Below are 20,725 nucleotides of genomic sequence, written 5' to 3' on the forward strand. Positions count from 1 at the left end.
GGCCTTCGTACTATTACTTTTCAAGTCGAATACAATGGTGATTAACAAGGTAGCAATCAAGTCCTTATAACCATTCTAGTCGACTTGAAAAGTAATGGCACGAAAGGCCTACTCGAAACTATAATTATGGCTTCTGTGCTTCGTGTGCAAATAAATAAGACTTACTAAGTACACGGTAGTGCATCTCATAGTGCTTTGGAGCATGAGCAAAAGAAATATGCTGACATCAGGATAGGCACATGTCGACAAGCTGGATAACTCACGAACTAAAGTTGGGTTTTTGAATTAGCCCATGTCCGAGACCATGAGCCGAATGTCGCGCTCGTCCACCTCAAACACAGTCAGCCTGTTGAAGCCCTGTGCTAAACGAGCGGCCAAGACGTGCTTGCAGGCGACTGACTCTGCACGCGGCATCACGCGATGGCTGTAGAAGAAGCAAGAGCAGTGATCACCGTGATCATGTTCTGCCTCAACATCCCCGCAGCCAGCAGCAGCCAGCAACACACGATATTCCTGTTGCGTCGAACCACGCACACTGTACACCGACCCTCCACTCGGACTTCTGGCGCAGGACACTAGACCTCGCTCCATGATGTTCAACGCGCTCAGCAGCACATTTCCGTAAACATCGTATAGCATGAGCAGGCAATCCTCCAAGGAACAAGGCGACGATGAACGGGAAAGTGCCGTGCACTTTCCTGGACGCTTGGCGAACAGGTGTACTAACTCCAGCAACTCAAGACCAACACGCTGTTGTAGATTCAATCTTACGTGCTCCGCTTCCATGGTAGATTTTTCTTGGACCAACGTTCTCCTAGCCAGCAGAGAACAACGGTGACTCGACCACTGAATGATGTAGAATTACGTAGAGAGCTTTGCAAATCGACCTTTCAACGGTTTTATCCATCCCAACTACAGTACAACAATGTAACTAACTTGTCCAAGTCCTTGGAGCGAGCTATTTGAGCATAATTTCTGGAAAGCCGTCTTTGCCCTTTACAAATATTTAATTACACTGTTGCAGACAGTACATGTGCCTCTTCGATCAGTCCGATATGGGGTTCAAAGGTCGTGCACCGTGCTCGTGTTGACGATCATGATTCGTGAACTGTGAAGCAGTCCCCCTGGCCTCGGGAAGAGCAGCAAACATCAGATCAGGTTTAGTTAGAAAACAAAAGTCATCAAAGGCGATTTGTCTGCCATTTGCGGCTTTGGGTCGCTACTTCCACCGATAGCAAACCATGTAGATCTACTGTCCTGAACTACATACATCTCAGTGACTTGTTTGAGTAGATCTACCAGTAAACAATTAGCCAACTTCCAAAAATCGCCGCCGGCCACTGGAACCCCAAATGAGCATGGTTTTCAGAGGTAAGTGATTATTACGAAGTATAACAGGCCAGGATGCAATGACTACATGGTAAAGACGAACAAATACTGTTGCCCTGCAGGCTACGCTGTAGATCGTTGGCTATGGCCCTTACAAGAGCTACAGATTTTGTTTGTTTGAAGTTTTATTTTACATCGCAAACCAAACGGGCATTGATGCCCAATATTATGATGGCGATAGAATGAAAAGTGTGGCTCGATAAAGCTGCACTTGAGAAAATGAGAAAACAGTCCATAGCAGGCAGTCGTAGATCTACTCAAACTAGGGAGGTAACACGGCACAGAAATCTGTGTCACAGGAGTTGACTCGCACCCGTAACCCCTCGTTGTTATTTTTGGAATGGTTCAGTCCAGTCCAGTCCGAAAGGTCATACTCGGATCGACTCGCCTTCTGTACTTCACCTCCAAGCGTGCCACATGGGTGTCTAGTTTTTGAAATTTTTGAGGCAGCACATTTCGTTTACAGCCCACCACTCGCCAGTATTCTTTGAAAGACTACCAGCAATTTGTTAGCTCCTGCCATGTCCGAACTACTTGATAGCAGTGATGGCAACAGCAGCAGTTATGAGACGGCGTGTAGTGTTGCGGTAACTGTTCAGAACTGTTCAGAGTCGTATCCTAGGTTAATCCGAATACTGAAAATTGACCCAAATTGCACATAACACGAAGCTGGTTTTTGAAAAATGTAAGTCGTGTATCTGCCCCATTTCTTCTTTATGACTTGCACAATGGTCCAGTCTGCCTAAATAACACATTTATACCAGGGGTTAAGTGCCATACAAGAGAGCTACATTGTACATCTAGTCATACTGTCATAAACAGCCAGCATTTTTCCTGCAGCAGTCACACCACCATCATCATTATTTCCAGGGAAATCCTCTTACATTGTCAGCTCCTACGTCGTTAGATACAAAGTAGGGGGCTGTCGGACCGGCTCGTCAAAAATAGAGAACCTGAACAAGCGTGCTCGGGACGTCTCAGCAATCGTAGTATGCAAGAGCACACCAATAAAAACTTGATCAATGGCAAAATCGTTCCCCACAGAAAAATCATACTTTGCGGGTCTTGCGTGGCACGCTTGGAGGTGAAGTACAGAAGGCGAGTCGATCCGAGTATGACCTTTCGGACTGGACTGGACTGAACTATTCCAAAAATAACAACGAGGGGTTACGGGTGCGAGTCAACCCCTGTGACACAGATTTCTGTGCCGTGTCACCTCCCTAGTTTGAGTACGACTCCCTGGTCCATAGGAAGTATTTGTACCGGTGATTACAAGTCAAGTTCGAACGAAGTAACAATCAGAGAGAAATAGGAAGATGAGGACCTATGCCAGAGGGAGGTGCTATTCGGCCATATTAACAGTAGAAAAACACTTTCAGCAATCTTTTAAACGGGGTTGGACGACGAGTGGACGTGAGTTCCTGTGGCAGGGTGTTCCAAAGCTTCACGGCGGAAACCAATGGTCGGCTGTTGCCAGATGTTCACCGAGTTAGCGGAACAACATATTTGCAATTGTTATTGCCACGGGTGTAACTGGGAGGTTGGAGGGCTACTCTATCTTTCAGAAGAGGGCTGATGCTGCTGGTGTGGACACAGTGCATAAGGAAACGGAGTTTGCACTTGGCACTTTCAATTACAGGGGTCAGGGAAAGGCGAGTGTATATAGGAGTGGTATGGGACGGAAAGGGCAGATTGGCTACGCAGCGAACACATCGCTTGTCGAGGGCAGTGAGCTGGTGCCGCTGCTGAGCCGTGAGTGCAGGGAAGAACGCGTTTGATCCTTGAAGCATGTCAGGAAGTATAAGGGCAGAATAGAAAAGGAGTGACTGGCGTTCAGATAGCGACGGGCGGATGGTTCTCAGGGTGGTTAGCTTCTGGGAAGTTTTACGTAATATGCTGGAGACCTGCGCGTCCCACCGAAGACAGGAATCGATCTGTAGGCCCAGAAAGCGAGCAGTGGTGGTCTGAGTGAGAGGCGTCCCGTGCTCCTGGGTGCCCAAATCACCTGGTCACCACGCCAGCAGGCGACAAATTTCACACCAAGGTTCAACTCGAGTTCAACTCGAGTGACAGGAGTGCACCCAAAAAAGGTCAAACAGGCTAGTAAGTTATACCCTGCAGGCACGGTGACCAGGTGACTGGTGTACGCAGGAGCACGTGACCGCTTGTTCAACCATGTTCGATTGGGAATAAAGGAGGAACGCTACATCGCAGCCTTTTCGGACCTAAACCAGTCGACTCAGCGTCCAAAAGACTACAACATATGGGCCAATCGCAGTCATCCGTGCTTTTATAAGAACGAAATGGCGCTTTTAGTGACATTTTGCATACAAATCCCCATCTCGTAGGGCGCAGTCACCCAGTTTCGGTGGAAGTGCGCGAGTTCGATTGGGATTCAAGTAGGAAGGGAGCGTCTCAGCTTCCTCGGACCAAGGCCATTCGACTCAGCACCCCGAAGACTACAACTGGTGAAATTTTAATTTTTGCCTTAACTTCCCCTTTAACGTTGAGTTCCAGGGTACTACGGCTTGATGCCTCAATGGCTAAGACCTGTGTCTTGTCAGGGTTTAAAACCATGCCTTTCCCGTGCAAGTAGTCAGCTGAGTTTGACACGGCAACTGATAAGACTTGATTTAGGGTTGCTACGGATCTGCGTGCGCTGTCGAGAAGGATGTGATCCGCAAACGGCTGGGAGTGTGCTGGGCTGGAGACACTATGGACGTCCAGATCGAGTAAAAAGCAAGTTAAAATGAATGTACATGAAGCTCCTTTTCAAGTGGGACGTGGGATATGTGGACATGCGCGCAAGGCAAGGATTGCGCAGGTTCAAATAACCAATGTACATGCTTTCGGAGAAGAATATGGGCTTATAGGGCTGTTACACGCCACGCCGTATGTTTGAGATTAGGCATACGCGGATAATGCCGGCAGAAAAATTGGCAGAATTCGGTACTTTTTCTGGTCAGTTTCATGCATGTTTGGTATGTGGATAAAGAAATGGAGCAGAATTCGAGGAATTGCCCGCCATACAATTTGTATGGTTCTGCCAATTTCACTGCTTTTCGAGCAGAATCTGCCACCTTTTCGAGCATTATCCGCCAATGCCTGTTTGAGAGACTCATCCCCTCTCCTCTGGCTCACTTCAAGTGTGAGGTCCGCATTCGACACTATGATCAGGATGACAGTAGTGACTTTACAATCTTTGCTACAGATGTGTAGGTTCGTTCCAAATTTGCAGGTTTACTACAAAGGTCTATCCCTGCTGGAATTTGCGGAAACATTCTCGAGAACTTGCACAAGAAATTGGGGCAGAAAACAACAACTGGGGCGAAAAGTGCAGAAAGATGCGGAACTTGCCAGGAATTCGCGGAATTATTTACAGAAAATTGTGGATTTGGGCCAAATCAGGAAATTTGTTGCATCGTTAGAATCGTTATTTGCACAGTACAGTAAAACCAGGTTTTAAGGGGAAGTTAAGCCTAAAATGCCACAGCAGAAAGACCAATCCTGCGTGTCACGTCTTGTGCAGTGCCAAACAGAGAGCCCAGAGTCCTGATGCTTCTCCATTGCTCTTGACCACGGTGCACTGTTGTTTCTGAAACTGGTTCAAGGTACATCCTGACCCATTCCGTTTTAGAAACATTGACTTTCAGGTCCCACTTGTCGAAGATGTCCTCTGCAAGTGCCAGAAGCTGACGGAGGTATGTGTGGGACGTTGATATGAAGTCAGCGTCGTCGGCATATGCTGTTTCCGGTGGTATCTGCGCATCTGCAGTCGGGCTTGGTGGTAGTGCTGATCGAAGATCACGTAGTGCAGCTTCGAGCTATACTGTAAACAGTACAGGTGAAAGTCCGTCTCCTTGTGGTATTCCCTTTGTGGTTGGAAATGCAGGTGACTTAGATGATTCTATCTTCACCTCAAGTGTCGTGTTGGCCATGAGGTATCGAATGATGCGTACCTCATCGTCATTAGCAATCTGCTCACTGCGGAGTACTTGCAGAAGCTTCTCTCTGTTCACAGTGTCAAATGCCTTGCTGAAATCAAGGCCGAGGACATGAATTTCTGCACTGAATCTCTCCACAATCGACGAAAGCCACCTCTTGCACCAGACTACATCCGCCGTCGACCTGTTGCGGCGAAAGCCGGACTGCCCGGGTGAAAGGTACTTCTCCACTCCCGGACGGATTCTGTTCAAGATAACGAGAGAAAGGCTTTTCCTGAGTGATGGGAGCAGGATGATCGGACGGAGATTAGCAGTAGGGCCCTAGGGCTTTCCCGGCTTCTGCAACGGGATGAGGGTGCCTTTGCCGACTTCGATGCCTTGGTGTGTTTCAAAAACGTTGTTGAGAATTGATGATATTAGCTTGGCTGTCGCGGGTCTGCTATACTTCAGGAGCTCTGCTGGTAGCTCGTCAGGGCCACATGCACGTCCATTCTTGAGGCGCCTAAAAGAATGCGCGGCCTCATGCTGTGTGATAGGGCAGTCTAGGGGCCTTGGAATGCCTTCAAAAGGCTCAATGACCCTGCAGGTGGCTGGTCCAAGCTGCTGTTGAAAGTGCTTAGCTACTACTTTGGCTTTCCCTTCATTAGTTAGAATTCGCTTGCCATTCATATCCGCGACAGTAACAGCGCCATCACGCTTCGGTTGCAATTGCTTGACTGCTGCAAACATCTGTGCATTGTCCTTGAGGTCTTCAATTCTCTTCACTTGCCCGTCCAGATAGTCTGATGCCAGTTGACGTAACTTCCTCTTTATTTGGTTTTGAATTTTGTTCCGCTCTTGCTGTAGCTTCTTACGCTTAGCAATATCCCGCGTGCTATTGATGTCCATTCGTAGCTTTTTCTGTCGTATGGATAAGGCCTCCACCTCAACAGTTGCGTATGGCAGGCTGGACTTAGGTCTGTACCCAAGGACAGTCGCAGCGACGCCCCGAAGAGCTTTATTCAGAGAATGCATGTTTGAGTTCGGATCCGGTTTACAGCAAAATTTGGTTGTTTCTTTCTCCATTTCCTCTGTGAACTTGCATCTTGCATCTCCACAGGAGAACTTTCCCAAGTTTAATGGCTTGACCGATGCACGACGGCCCTTCGGCTTCCATACACTAGGCAGCAATTTCCGTGAGAATCGGCATATGACAAGGCGATGGTCCGACGATGTCTCAATGCCAGCGTAACTTCTGGCATCCTGTAGCAATGACTTGGTGTTGTGCTTACATAGAACGAAGTCTATTTCATTATAAATTGGGGTTCCACCTGGGCACCTACCCTCCCATGTCGTAAGGTGACGACTGGGGTGCTGAAAGCACGTATTGGCAAGGAGAAATCCGTTCATGTCTGCAAAGTGCACCAGTGCGTCGCCGTTTCTGTTACGCTGTCCTTTCGTATGTCTACCAATACATGCCTCCCCATCTCTGCGTGGTCCGACTTTGGAGTTGAAGTCGCCAAGTACGAACACCAGCGCGCTGTTCCGCAGGTCGTGGATGACGTTTGTAAGCGAGTCGTAGAACTTCTCTAACTCCTCGGGCGCTTTTCCAGTTATAGCTGATGTAGGACCATGAGCATTGACGACGCTGAGCAGCAGCCAGCGATTTCCGGTTCTGTATGGCACATGAAATTGTGCTACAGCGATGTGCTCCGTATCTCGGGCAGACCATGCGCTGTGCAGGGAGCTTGTCAGGGTCGGCCCGACAAGAAACCCCAAGCCGCGAGCAGGCGTGTCTGGTTTGAATAGCTGGTGTTCGTCTATCCTCTCGTTCAGGTTCTCCTGCAACTTCGTTTCCTGCAGCGCGATAATGTCAAGATTGAATTTTTCGACGTCGCGAACAAGCGCTCTCCGCTTCGCGACAGAGGAAAGTCCTCGTGCGTTCAGAGTACCAAACCTCCATTCCTCCTTTCTCATAAATAATAACGTTTCACTCCATTGAAAGACAAATCTATCAATAGGCCATTGCTTCTCGCTCCAAGAGCTCGAAGAACTTCAAGTTGTCAGCTCGAAGTCAGCCTACAATTGGTCTTTCTGCTGTGGCATTTGGTCGAATGAAGACGATCTGGTTTCGGCGGCAACATCTACAAACTAACACCATGGTATGACTCTACAACGCATACGTTCTTCCTATCCTCACGTACAATATGGGCTGCGCAGGCCTCTCTAAGGCACTGGAAGACTCCCTGGATAAGATCCATCGCAAGCAACTTCGGCATATGCTTGGTATCTTCTACCCTCGTGTCGTGTCGAATGATGACCTGTATGAGCTTGCTCATACTGAGCCAATATCCGCTATGGCAAAGCGAGCGAGATGGCGTCTGCTTGGACACATCCTACACCAGCCATCATCGACACCAGGCAATCAAGCAATGATTGCATACGCATCAATGGAGGACGCTGTGAGGCACAGGAGGGGAGGTCCAAGGTCCTGTTTAGTCACCACCCTCCAGCAAGACGTCAAGTTCACCGCCGTCGCATTGAAGACGAGCTGGCACCTCGAAACCCTAAGAAGTTGTGCAGTTGACCGGCAGAAGTGGAGTAACATTTGTTCTGCGGTGGTGTGAACACACATGACCGGCTGTGATTTTGGTGTGGACGCACATGACTAACTGTGATGACCAATGATTTCATTTCATTTATCTTATTTTTATTTTATTTTTATTTTATTTTTTCTAAGAAAGAGCTTTGCTGATGTGGTGTATTGGAACTCATGTGAAATCTACACCGTGATTGTTTTCGTCAAATATCATATCTTCTCTTTTCTCTCTCTGCCGCGGTGCTTTTTGTTACTCCATTGTCGTGAGTTCCCTTTGGAACGTAGACGAGAATTATTATTATTATTATTATTATTAAGCCTAAAATCAAATTTTTCACCAGTTGTAGTCTTTGAGGTGCTGAGTCGAATGGTCTTGGTCCGAGGAAGCTGAGATGCTCCCTTCCTTCTTTTTTCCCAATCGAACTCGCGCACTTCCACCGAAACTGGGTGACTGCACCCTACGAGATGGGGATTTGTATGCAAAATGTCACTAAAAGCTCCATTTCGTTCTTATAAAAGCACGAATGACCGCGATTGGCCCATATGTTGTAGTCTTTTGGACGCTGAGTCGACTGGTTTTGGTCCGAAAAGGCTGCGATGCAGCGTTCCCCCTTTATTTCCAATCGAACATGGTTGAACAAGCGGTCACGTGCTCCTGCGTACATCAGTCACCTGGTCACCGTGCCTGCAGGGTACAACTTACTAGCCTGTTTGACCTTTTTTGGGTGCAGTCCTGTCACTCGAGTTGAACTTGAGATGAACCTTGGTGTGAAAGTTGTCGCCTGCTGGCGCAGTGACCAGGTGATTTGGTCAGTACAGTGTACTTCAATAAGTAGGGCTGAAACAATTATACCGATAACTTGCATATCGACCGTTAAGAGTGCAATCGATAATCGTTAACTTAGTGTTTAAAACGAGGGCTAACGATTTTTTATGCATGCATATCAGTGGGAGTATTCTATCCCTTGCATTCAATCCGATAGTGAATACGAGTGCAATCATGTACTTTCAAGCGCAGTGAAATTGATTTGCGGCTTTGAAAGTGATTGGGAGAGAAGATTTTGTCTTTTCGGTTCATGTGTGGGAGAAGTCGGATAAGAGAGCAGTTGCCAGAGGGTGAGGACAATATTCTTTGCTCTAGAAGCAACATGAAATTCTCTTGTTCATGCTGATAAAACCAGCCAGATGTCTACAGATGTCAACAGTGCGGTGCCTAGATTCACTCCGGATTCTCCCAAATAGATAGCAATTTAAAGATGTTAGTGTCGATTTGCACATTCCTGCCTGGTTTACCCTTTATGATCCCATGTTCTTCCTTTCTCCTTTGGTCTTTTCTTTCGCTCTCAAGAAAAGAAGATTGTAGAATTTCTCTCTGAGTTATCTTGCTATTATGTCGAACCCTTTGGCTTTGGACAGTTCCCGGTGGAGACTGGCAACGCTGCTGCTTCGTCTCTTTCTTCTGGTCACCGTGATGTCTCGAGATTGGTGGATAACCCGGAACAGGTATTGCTGCAAGGGAATGCCGATTCTGGACCGAACAGGCAAGTATTTGTAGACAGGAACATTGAACCCGACATCCCACCTGCGGGGGGTAGTCCGAAGCATGCACAGCGACCACCATCGAGTGGCACGTTGGTTCAGGTGCATGATAAGCAGCCAGTACTGTCGGGACAACGAGTTTTGGCACCTCGAGTGCAAACGAATTTCTCGTTCCTATCGAGTATTGCAGGTGATGCTGCTGGGCCTATCATGGGGATGTCATCGAGAACCCCAGGGGCGAACAGGATGGGCATGCCATCGTGCACCCAGAGTTATGTGCCTCAACCCTGGTACCCCACAGGTGGTGGACAGGTTGCATCGACTTTCGACCTCCAGCAAAGTGGTTTCAGACCAGGACAACCAGACTTTGGCATGGCTGACCCCACAGAGCCGCCTCAGTCCGAGGGTTATTTCGACCCAAGGCGCACAACCACTGCCTCCAAGTACGTTTTCACGGCCAAAGACGACGTGAACAAATATGTCGAAAAGCATTTCCGTAGAATGTTGACAGAGGAGGAGCGGCGTGAGATGATGTCTTATTACCCGCGCCCTGACATTGATGTCCTGCACCCACCTAAAGTGGATGATCACATCATATCTTGGGTCGGCAAAAAGCTGCCCAAGTCCGTGAGTTTGCCACCATCCAGGCAGCAGTCCTTGCGGCTGTGGGTCCGGCAGCCTTCGCCTGGTCCTCAATTCTTGAGGACAAAGAGCTCAGAACTGTGCCGGCTGAGGACGTGGCCGAACTGGTGCAACGGACCATTGTCCTTCTCGGCAACGTTAATGGCTTGATTCTTCAAGCCAGGAGGAGCAACATCCTTGACTCAATGGACAAGGAGTTTGCCAATGACGACCTGCCACAAGAGGGCCGAGTTTTGTTTGGCAGCTCCTTCACGGAAGCCATCGCTAATAAAGCCAAGGACTCGAAGGCTTTGGCGGACATGGACAGACAGGTGTCATGGGACACGCCTCGAAGACCTTTCCACCATCGGCAGCCTTTTCGGCCTAGGGGGTCCGACGCAGCCTGCGGCCGGCCCCCATATGGAAAGTTCAACCCATACAGTCGACCCAACACTGGCTCCTCTCACCGGCCAGAGTTCCGCCGGCCACCCTTTCGGCCAACCAACCGCCCGCACTTTCGGGCACCTCACGGCTGGACCAGCAGAGGGCATCCGGATTCCCGGCCCATTGCTCAAGCCCAGTAGTGGGCCCCAGGCAGCAGCTTCAGCCGTCGCCAACACCACCATTGAAGCTGCAACTGCCTTTTCCGTGGCGATGGACATCCAACCACTCTCCACCCTCGGCAGATCGAACCTCACATGCGCTGCAGAATTGGCAAGTCATCACCAACGACAAGTGGGTGTTGGAGACGGTGGAGATGGGTTTCGACCTGTATTTCCAGATTTCTACTGTTGGGATGGAGCAGTCGTCGTTAGACAATGCAGAATTCATCCTCGTCCCCAAGAGCAGAGACAGGTGGCGCCTCGTCTTCAACCTCAAGGCTCTGAACGAGTGGATAGAACCTCAGCACTTCAAGATGGAGACACTCTCCCTGCTACCAGACATAGTGGAACGCCATTGGTGGATGGCAAAGCTAGACTTACGGTTTATTTTGAAAATTTGTACCGAAATCAAAACTTCCTGCGGAAAATCGATGTTTCTCGTACCAAATTTGTACGCGAAAAATCTTTGTGCACTCGATGACGCAAAATCTCCATACGAAACATGGTTCGTATGAAAGCCAGTCCACACGGATTCTCCGTGCCGAAAAATCGTATGGAGCACGCCTGGAAATATCCGTAGCGCCCATACGGATTTTTGCATGGAAGACCGTACCCCGGAACCTCTCTATTCTTCGCCTTCACCTCCTCATGTAACCAGAATTCCAATGCGGACTCTTTCTGGTCCTGATGGAATTCCCAGTTACTGTATTGTATAAACAAGTTTGTAGTCTGTAGTGCACTCACAACTCCAGTCAACCCCTGCATCTATGGGTCACATGATAATGATAGTGGCCATGCTCCTTCCCACTCTGCCCGTATTAGGAGGCAAAGCCCGATTTTGCCGGTGAACCTTTGATATTTTTGCCGGCTCATCGTCGATATTTTGCTTTCATTTTGCAAGGTCACTCGATATTAATCCGCCCGATTCGAGGCCAAATTTGTGTCACGTGTGGGAAAACTGATAGAAAGTGGGTCACGTGTTGGCAAAATGTGCGAAAATGAGTCATGTGCACCGTAAAACGGTAAAATTTCCCAATTTCCAGCGAATATACCGATATTTTGCTCCGTTTTGCCAGCAAATTCCCTTTCAAAATTCTTCAATAAATATTATTTTTGCTAGGAGAACTGCTAGCAAAGCCGGGCTATGTCTAGTCGGCATGCCAAGCCAGGCATGGTCACTGTCCATACAATTTAATCAATTGGCAAAGATGTGAACACCACTCTATGCACACGAGGGCCGCACCTTCTACCAAAACGTACTGAAATAGATCACACACGGTCTCCAGAAGTCCTTGGCTCTGTATACACGCATTCTATCCACAGTGTAACTAGTACTGTTTTAAAAGTACAGTAATATTACTTGTATGAACATAGAAAACGTATTTCTTGACCAAGCGCAGGATTTGGAAAACAACGCACCAAAAGAAGGACCTCAAAATAACATGCTATTAAAGATCAAGTAGAGTGGAGTTGAGGAGAGTGGAGAGTAGAGGAGAGTAGAGTGGAGGAGAGTAGAGTAGAGTAGAGTAGAGTGGAGGAGAGTAGAGGAGAGTAGAGTAGAGGAGAGTAGAGTAGAGGAAAGTAGAGTAGAGTAGTGCGAGAGTAGAGTAGAGGAGAGTAGAGTAGAGGAAAGTAGAGTAGAGTAGTGCTACCACAACATTTGCTAGCTGCTACTTTTGACGGGGTAAATTGGTACCTTGTAGTCAAGGATCTCAAAAGCAAACAGCGGCGGCGAAGACGGCAGGGGGGGGGGGGGGAGGCCGAGAGCCCCCCAAGAAAGAACTGCGCGCGGTGAATAAGAAACAGCGCGCAGAATGAACAAACAAAACAAGAACGACTTGACAGGACATTGACGAAGATGAGGCGATAAACACTCATTAGAGAGCAGAGCAACGATCGAGATGGTTCCACCTAGGAGCTGGACAAGATTTTAATAGTAAAAATAAAATAAAAAGGCAGCAAGACCTCGACAACTCAATTCAGGGAGGCAGCTAGGTAGATGCCGAGGCAGTGATCTCAGCCCACTAGACGTAATAATTATAGAGAACGGACATATGCGCACCCCTGCACGTGACGGCGGTCAAGTGGAATAAACGACTCCGTCCGAGTCAGCCGTCAAGTTCAACGCCGCAGAGAATAGCAGCTTCCTGGCCGGTCTCAACGGAAGGATGGAACATGTTTAGAGTTTATACCGCCCCTGACCACACATATATTATAATTACAACTCAGCTTAATACGGGAATACCAGAAGCATCGAGAGCACATCGAGCTGCACGAAGTTGCAGGAAACAAGTTGAGTAAGATGTGCAGAGGAGCTTCACAATAAATAGTTTGGAAAACAACAAATGAAAAGTGGCACACACGTGCACGCACGCACACACACGCACGCGTGCAGGGGCGGGGGCGGCGGCCGAATCACACGATAACAATGTTGGAGCAGCGAGGGCCGGCGCTGGTGTCGGCCTGCGATGGCACTCGCATGGCCAGTATGTACTTGTGAGACTTGGGCAGCCGGCACTTACACCGCAGCTTGTGTGCAGGCAGGTCCTGGGCCAGTTTCCAGCCACTGTCTGTCAATTTGCCAACGGAGTCGGGGGAGTAGATCTGAAAGACGAGCTCAAACTGTTTGGCACGAGCGCTGGGACCGTCACCTCTAGCCTCGTGCTGTTGCTCGCCGCCAGAGCTAGGCAGCCAGCGCAGATGGACGATGCGGAATTTATTCTCGTCCTGTCTCTTCACAATGGACAGATGGTGCGACTCAGAAAGGGCGCTGAGCGACGTGAAGTCACCGGCCACTGGTCCCGTGTTCAAAGCTGTATCTGCTGCTGCTGCTGCAGATGCCACAGATGGTGAGGACTGCTGTACATCCGTTGCTGCTGACGGCCGCGTTTGCATTGATGTGACTGCTGCTGCTGCTGCAGATGTCACAGATGGTGACGACTGCTGTACATCAGTTGCTGCTGACGGCCGTGCTTGCATTGATGTGACTGCTGCTGCTGCTGCAGATGCCACAGATGGTGACGACTGCTGTACATCAGTTGCTGGTGACGGCCGTGTTGGCATTGCTGTGACTACCGCTGCTGTTGCTGCAGCCGAGGAAAGCACTGGTGATGATGTTGGTGCTGGTGACGGCGCCGATACACAGCCAAGTGAAAGATCCTTGCCTGCAGCCGCTGCGCCACCAGCAGTGTCAACTCGAACAGAAAGCGGCTCGTCCGCTGAAGCACCCTCTCTGCTGACGACACTCTGCCCAGATTGAACTTCAGCTGTGCTGACAGCTGGAGACGCACAGCCTGTCGTACCCGTTGGAGTCGAAGTGTTGTGAGATGCCTGCGTATTACAGTCTACTCGCTTAGTGCTGGGCGGCAGCAAGCCCGAAGACGCCTGCAAAGGTGTGAGAGCGACATCGGTCGTACCGCGCAACGAGCGTTCTGCCTGTGTGACACCACCGGCCGAGTGACTATGACAGACAGACTGGACATTACTACCGGTAGCGTGTGCGGCAACACTGACAGCCGAGCAAGCTTGGTCGGAGAGGGACAGCGACGGCTCAGAGGTAGATACCGGGGACATGGTTGGCAAAACAGACTGACGACCAGTCACAGCTGACAAACACTGGCTTGCCGTAGATTCTAGGTCAGCATCACCAGCAGCAGCATCACCAGCAGCAGCAGCAACAGTACCGGTAGATGCACACGAGGCTGCGCTGACGACGGAGGCGCAGGTGACTGACGGCCGTAGCTGGTGAAGTCGTGGCGGCAGTCGCAGTGCCATCGGACTATCAGCACTACTCACGCCACCACCGCTGCCGCCGTCTCCGCTAGCCACCGGACTCACACCGGTATCAGCTGGCAAGTCGAGTCGCGTCAGCTTTGAAGACACTGCTCCATCGACCGGTGTGCTGCCTTGGGAGCGCGCAGCGGTGCGATCGTGATTTCCTGTCGGACTAGATGCCTGCAAGAGTGAGCTAGGGCGCTGCTGGACAGCACCAACACTCAGCACGGACATAGACGCATCAGCAGCAGCAGAATCATCACAAGAAGAAGACTGCTCGAGACCGCTGTCCGACACATGAGCAACGTGCGACTCTGGCAATGCAGAGCCGCCAGAGACGCCCGACACTCCGGATGATCGTGTATACTCAGTGCAAGGATCAAGCGACACGGCAGTCCGTTCCCCACGATCACGTGTGCTCGGCGTCCCGCCTTCTAAAGAGCCAGATGGAGCTGCTGTGGTAGCTGTCGCCTTGAATTTTGTCACCGCAGCCGGTAGCATCTCAGACAGTGCATTGGCCTCATTCACCGGTGACGGGGGAACAGAAGATACTGATGCTTCAGCGGTCGGTGGCGGAGAAACGGAAGATACTGATGCTCCAGTCGCAAGTGCCAGGAGAACGGAAGACGCTGATGTTCCAGTAACGAGTGGCGGGGGGATAGAAGATACTGATGTGCCACTCACTAGTGGCGGGGGCACAGAAGATGCTAATGCCGTAGAACCAGTCGCCGTCCCGGAGAGACTCGTCGAGTTAGTGTACGTGGTGTTTGTAACTAGTGGCTCATCAGCACTACCCACAGCTCCACTTGACATACCACACGTATCCATTGGCGTAGCATTCACCACCGCACCAGCACCGACCGAGGCGAACTGAGATTGCATCTGAGGTTCCTGCGAGGCGGAGCCCAAAGACGATCGCTGCTGCACTTTCAACGGCTGATGCTGCATGGCGTGCGGTGGAGGGGTGTAGGTACGCTTGCTGGCTGGTAACGGACGCAGTGCCGGCGGCATCTTGCGTTTGGTGGCAGTAACGGCGACAGGTGCTGCTGATGTAATTGGTGGCGGGGGAGACTGGACCAACGCTGCTGCGAACACACAACAAGGAATCACGCATGTGCACGCATGCACGGACATATGCGTGCACACACACACGGACAGACACACACATGCACACACATACACACGCACACATATGGACAGAGAGAAGTTGGTTGTTTATCAACATGATGCAAAGTCGTAAATCCCCCCCAAAAAAACCGTTCAATATCACACAAGAGGAAAGTAATTGGGCTGTTCCTTGAGGGACCAAAACTGATTACAAACATACAGCAAAACATGTCAAGGCAACCACCTGTCCCAGAAGACAATTGCCACTAGGACCAAGGGATGTTATTTCCAGTCAAATGACCCTACGGAATGGCAGGTCGGCCTTCATGTCGTGGATCGGTCCAGCACCCTCCTCTTGAAGACCGCAGGAATGACAGGTAAGAAAAAGAATCCGAACATGACAAATGTTCTGATGGTTGCTCAGCGTGAAACACAGATCAGCAACTGACCTTTCTATTTTCTGTCTAACTCAACAAGATGCTAACTCAACAAGATGCCTACATGCATACTACTGCATACACACTAGTTGCAAAAGAGTATCTACGCATGCACGCACGAAGACACGGGCACACCCACCCACACACATACGCACGCACACACACCATTAGACCATTTGACGCCCATCGCCGGAGGCGATGATAGCGATGCTACAGCAGAAGCCATAGCAACTTGTGCTGGGATAGCACCATTCGACAGCTTGCAAGGCTGAAGAATTGACTGCCACTATTCAGCCTGGTCTACACCACACAGCTATGAAGTGGCTTTTCCGGCCAATGAATCCCTACTTCTTGGTCTTTTTCATTTTTTTCCCGCACACACATCACACTACATACTCCGGCATGCACTGGCTGTTGGTAACCACGTAGGAGAATGAAAGAGAAGAAAGACGTGTGTGACCATAATCGTCGGGAATCGAACCCGCAACCTATCGATTGGAAATCGCTGCACATACCACTGCACCATATGGGACACACACACACACATGCATACGAGTACGCATTCATACGAGCACGCATGCACATATGCCCACACACAAGCGAAGAGCTAGAATGGACAAGCGCGCAGCAGCAGCAGCAACAACAACCACAACAACGACGACGACGACGACAACAACAACAACAACATCTCTTATTGGCCACTGGCTATCGTGAGAATAAAGATTTGAAACAACAACAACAACGACGACGACGGGGAGTGTGCGTGGGGGCTGGTTCAAGTTACTATACTGTACATACCCGGTTGCTGGTGCTGCTGTGGCTCCTGTGGCTCCTGCTGCCGCTGGTGTGACTCCTGCTGCCGTTGGTGTGACTCCTGCTGCCGCTGGTGTGACTCCTGCGGCTGCTGCTGCTGATGCGGCTGCTCTTGCCGTTGTTGAAGCCTCTGATGTTGTTCCTGTTGCTGGTACTCCTCAACTCGTTGTTGCTGGTGCTTGCTTTCTTCTGGCACCGGTTGCTCAGGCCTGCGCTCCGCTGCTGCTGCTGCTGCTGTCGTAACCATGAGGGCGTTGGATGACGATGTCGCCACTGACAATGGTACTACACTTGCCGTGAGCGACACGGCTGATGCCTGCTGCTGCTGCTGCTGTTGTTGTTCTCCAATATCGGCAATGTACTGTTCTTGCTGCTTTGGCTGCTCCTGCTGCAGCAGCTGCTGTTGCTGTTGTAGTCGCTGTTGTTGTTGTTGTTGTTGTTGTTGCTGTTGTTGTTGTTGTTGTTGCTGCTGCTGTTGTTGTTGTTTCTCCTGCTGCTGCTTTAGCGCCTCCTGCTGTTGTTGTTTCAAATCTCTATCTCTATCCTCACGATAGCCAGTGGGCAAGAAGAGAAGTTGTTGTTGTTGTTGTTTCTGCTGCTGCTGTAGCGCCTCCTGATGCTGTTGGGGCTGCAGCTGCTGTTGTTGTTGACGTTGTTGTTGTTGCTGTTGTTGTTTCTGCTGCTGCTGTAGCGCCTCCTGATGCTGTTGTGGCTGCTGCTGTTGCTGTTGTTGTTGCTGTTGCTGCTGCTGCTGCTGTTGTTGTTGTTGTTGTTGTTGTTGTTGTTGTTGTTGTTGTTGTTGTTGTTTATGCTGCTGCTGCTGCTGTAGCGCCTCCTGATGCTGCTGTTGTTGTTGTAAGTGATGTTGCTGTTGCCAAAAGTGCGGCTTTGACGGCTGAACGTTTGCAAGCAGGTGTTCAGGCAACGATGCACGTAGCCGGTGCATGTTGTGCAGCTGTTGCTGCTGCTGCTGCTGCTGTAGCATGAGCAGCTGCTGCTGGTGCCGCAGCTGTGGCTGATTAAGCGAGCCGTGGGCTTGCAAATGTGCCTGGTGCTGTGACAAGTTCATGTGCACCTGAGAGGCGGCCGAGTCGGGACTGGGCGCACTGCTCGGTGCTGCCTGCACACTACTAGCTGCGCTGGCGGTTAGCAAGCCGTGGTTTGTGCCGTTCGGCGGGGTTCCCGCCACTGCCACGGCCGCATTGTGAGACGACGGAAGGGCAGTCAGCAGCCCAGGTAGCTGAGGTTGCTGATGGAACGGGTGCTGGTGAGCTTGCTGTTGCTGCTGCTGCTGCAGGTGCTGTTGCCGCAGTTGCTGCTGCTGCTGTTGTTGCTGGAGCTGATGATACTGCGGCACGTGTTGCAGCTGCTGTGGCACTGGCGTGGCATTAGCACTGCGCAGTAAGGGAGATCCGGGCGCTGACGCAGGGGGAGAGGGCTTCACCTTGGTGGGAGTGCAAACATTGGCGGCGGCGGCAGCAGCGGCGGCTGTCGTCTGAGCCTTGAAGCCGGCCATGAGAGACATGAGAGCTCGCTCTCGGTTATGGCTCTCGCCCAGGTCGGCGATCAGACGTTCTTCGGTGACCGCCAGCTCCTTCTGCGACTCTACACAGTGGACGGCGGGACGACAGCACAAGAAATCCGTGTTGACACATCATTTTAGCCAAAAATCAGCAGGATACAAAATGCATCATCTGACCTGGGGCCTTTGCCCCGGACCCTCGTTTATAGAAACACACCTTTTGACGCCCATCGTCGGAGGCGATGATAGCAATGCCATATTCGCTGCCTTGTCATTGAGCATTTGTGCTCGTTTGGAATTGCGAATTCAAATAAAGTATACAAACAAACAATGCTACGGCAGAAGCCATAGCAACTTGTGCAGGGATTGCACCATTCAACAGATTGCAAGGCTAAAGAATTGACCGTCACTATTCAGCCTGGTCTACACCATACAGCTATTTGAAGTGACTTTTTCTGGCCAGTGAATCCCTATTTTTGGTCTTATTTTTTTTCCCGCACACACCATCACACCACACACTCCGGCATGCACCCAGGAGAATGAAAGAAAAGTCAGGAAGAGTCTGGGAAAGAGAAGAAAGACGTGTGTGACCATAATCGTCGGGAATCGAACCCGCAACCTATCGATTGGAAATCGCTGCACATACCACTGCACACACACACACACACACACACACACACACACACACACACACACACACACACACACACACACACACACGCATACATAGCGCAGAAAATCACGGGTCTGAGACTCAGACTGAGAATTTTCTGACTTTTGCAATTTTTCCCAACACTGATGATGAGTTCGGTAAGAGGCGATTTACACGACGGCAGTGCATCCCGCCGGGAAGAGAAGCACGTGATCCCGAGAGCTTGCCGTGATACGGGAAAAACGAAAATCGATTCACACGGCAGGATGCACGTACAGTACCTGTACGAGGTGAATAGCAATTTCTGGACATGAAAATAAAATAGAGGCCCACTGGCTGTGTGTTTTACATTTTTCATATCTTTTTGTATCTATTGTATGGCCTAATCCTTCATCTTTCGAAATATGTGACAATTGCTCATGCTGTGATCCCAGACACTTTATAGCGGGATGTTTTCGACAGGCCAATTTTTGGGCCTAAATTTCAGTGTATGGAATTCTGGACATGAAAGTAAAATAGCGTCAATAGGCATCCAATACTGCACCATTTTTGTAATTTTTTCTATTGGTGGACTGCAGTTGGCCTCTTCACACTTCCAGCCAACAGGTCCAAGACTATACAGCGTCTGAAGTGCAGTGCACATGGGGAAGCCAACGATTCGTCCATTACTTCTTATTTTACTCAAAATTCAAAATTCTCATGCGACATAGTACCACAAAACTCGTTGAAATGCCTCCGAGGAAAAGGCTATCAACAAGGCACCGACATGAGGAGAAACTACAACAACCCAGCTGTCAACTACAACAAGAAAAAACTTCATCAACCTGACTGACTTGACTCTACACGCGACGAAAAATTATTTTACTCGAAATGTCCGGAAATGTCCAATGTCCAGAAATAGCAATTCACCTCGTAGTACAAAACAGTCCACGGAATGCCACGGTGTGCATTTCTACCCGCACATTCTTTTTGGATTTTTTGGCCCTGAAACGAATATCGCTCATTTGGGGGGGGGGGGGGGGGTGAGCCAAAATCCCAAGTCGAGCGACACCGTTCATGAACATGTACAGGAGTGCGATTTTCGTCGTTCAGCATAGCGAGCAGTGTTCTTTTTGAAGGGTGGAGAGGGGTCAGAGTTTAAAAAAACGAACGACTCTCGTTCAAGGGACGAAAAACTTCGGCGACGACCCCCAATAGTGTACCGTATTTTCCGGAGTATAGTGCGCACTTTAGATGTGCTATTTTAGGCCCTAAATCGCAGGTGCGCATTATGCTCCGAATATGAAATGCATGTACTTCAATGAAGATTGGGGGTGCGCACTATACTCCGAAAAATACGGTAGTATCAATAGTACAATAGTGCTGTTCTGCTCTGCGCTACGGGACAAGCGACGCGTCATGTTCCCCCAACGTAAAGGAAGCCGGTTCTGCTCCACGTTCACGCAAGGAAATCACGTGGGATGTATACCGGGATTTTCCCGTTCCAAATTTGGCAGTTTTTTAATTGATTTCAATGACACCATGCAGATCCGTACTCATTTTCTCTGCGTGAGCGCAAAAGTAGGGAGCCTCATCCCCGCGTAGAAATCCGGAACCCAAAACACACGAACCCCTAGATGCTAATCAACTATTCAAGACACCTGGTCCCAAAATGATTTCTCTACGTTTCACGTAGAGCAGAGCCTAACTAATGCCCTGTACCCCTGTGTCAACGTACTCTATGCTTCTATGGGACACCAGTGCAAGG

The 20,725-nt window shown here is 49.9% G+C and overlaps 2 protein-coding genes across 5 annotated transcripts in view; both read right to left on the reverse strand.

Moving 5' to 3' along the window:
• Positions 1 to 5,654: 5,654 nt before the first annotated feature.
• On the reverse strand, positions 5,655 to 7,289 carry LOC135824388 (uncharacterized). The gene has a single exon (XM_065337120.1). It carries the CDS (start codon positions 7,287 to 7,289, stop codon positions 5,655 to 5,657), a length of 1,635 nt encoding a protein of 544 aa, XP_065193192.1.
• A 4,676-nt stretch (positions 7,290 to 11,965) lies between these two features.
• Positions 11,966 to 20,725, reverse strand: part of LOC135824776 (uncharacterized) — a 30,112-nt gene continuing 21,352 nt past the window's right edge. For 3 of the 4 annotated variants that reach the window (XM_065337480.1, XM_065337482.1, XM_065337483.1), the window contains exons 8-9: positions 16,790 to 18,409; positions 11,966 to 15,532 (exon numbers count right to left, since the gene is read on the reverse strand). In XM_065337480.1, coding sequence (XP_065193552.1) covers positions 13,089 to 15,532; positions 16,790 to 18,409 — 4,064 coding nt within the window. In that variant the 3' untranslated portion in view covers positions 11,966 to 13,088. The remainder of the gene's footprint in view (positions 15,533 to 16,789; positions 18,410 to 20,725) is intronic. The other variant, XM_065337481.1, reaches the window with a different exon arrangement.

This window comes from Sycon ciliatum, chromosome 9 (genome assembly GCF_964019385.1).
Source record: "Sycon ciliatum chromosome 9, ocSycCili1.1, whole genome shotgun sequence".
NCBI lineage: Eukaryota > Metazoa > Porifera > Calcarea > Leucosolenida > Sycettidae > Sycon > Sycon ciliatum.

What these genes read in the sequence shown, in the direction of transcription:
- LOC135824388 (XM_065337120.1), bottom strand. Translation starts at nt 7,289, where the DNA reads ATGAGAAAGGAGGAATGGAGGTTTGGTACTCTGAACGCACGAGGACTT.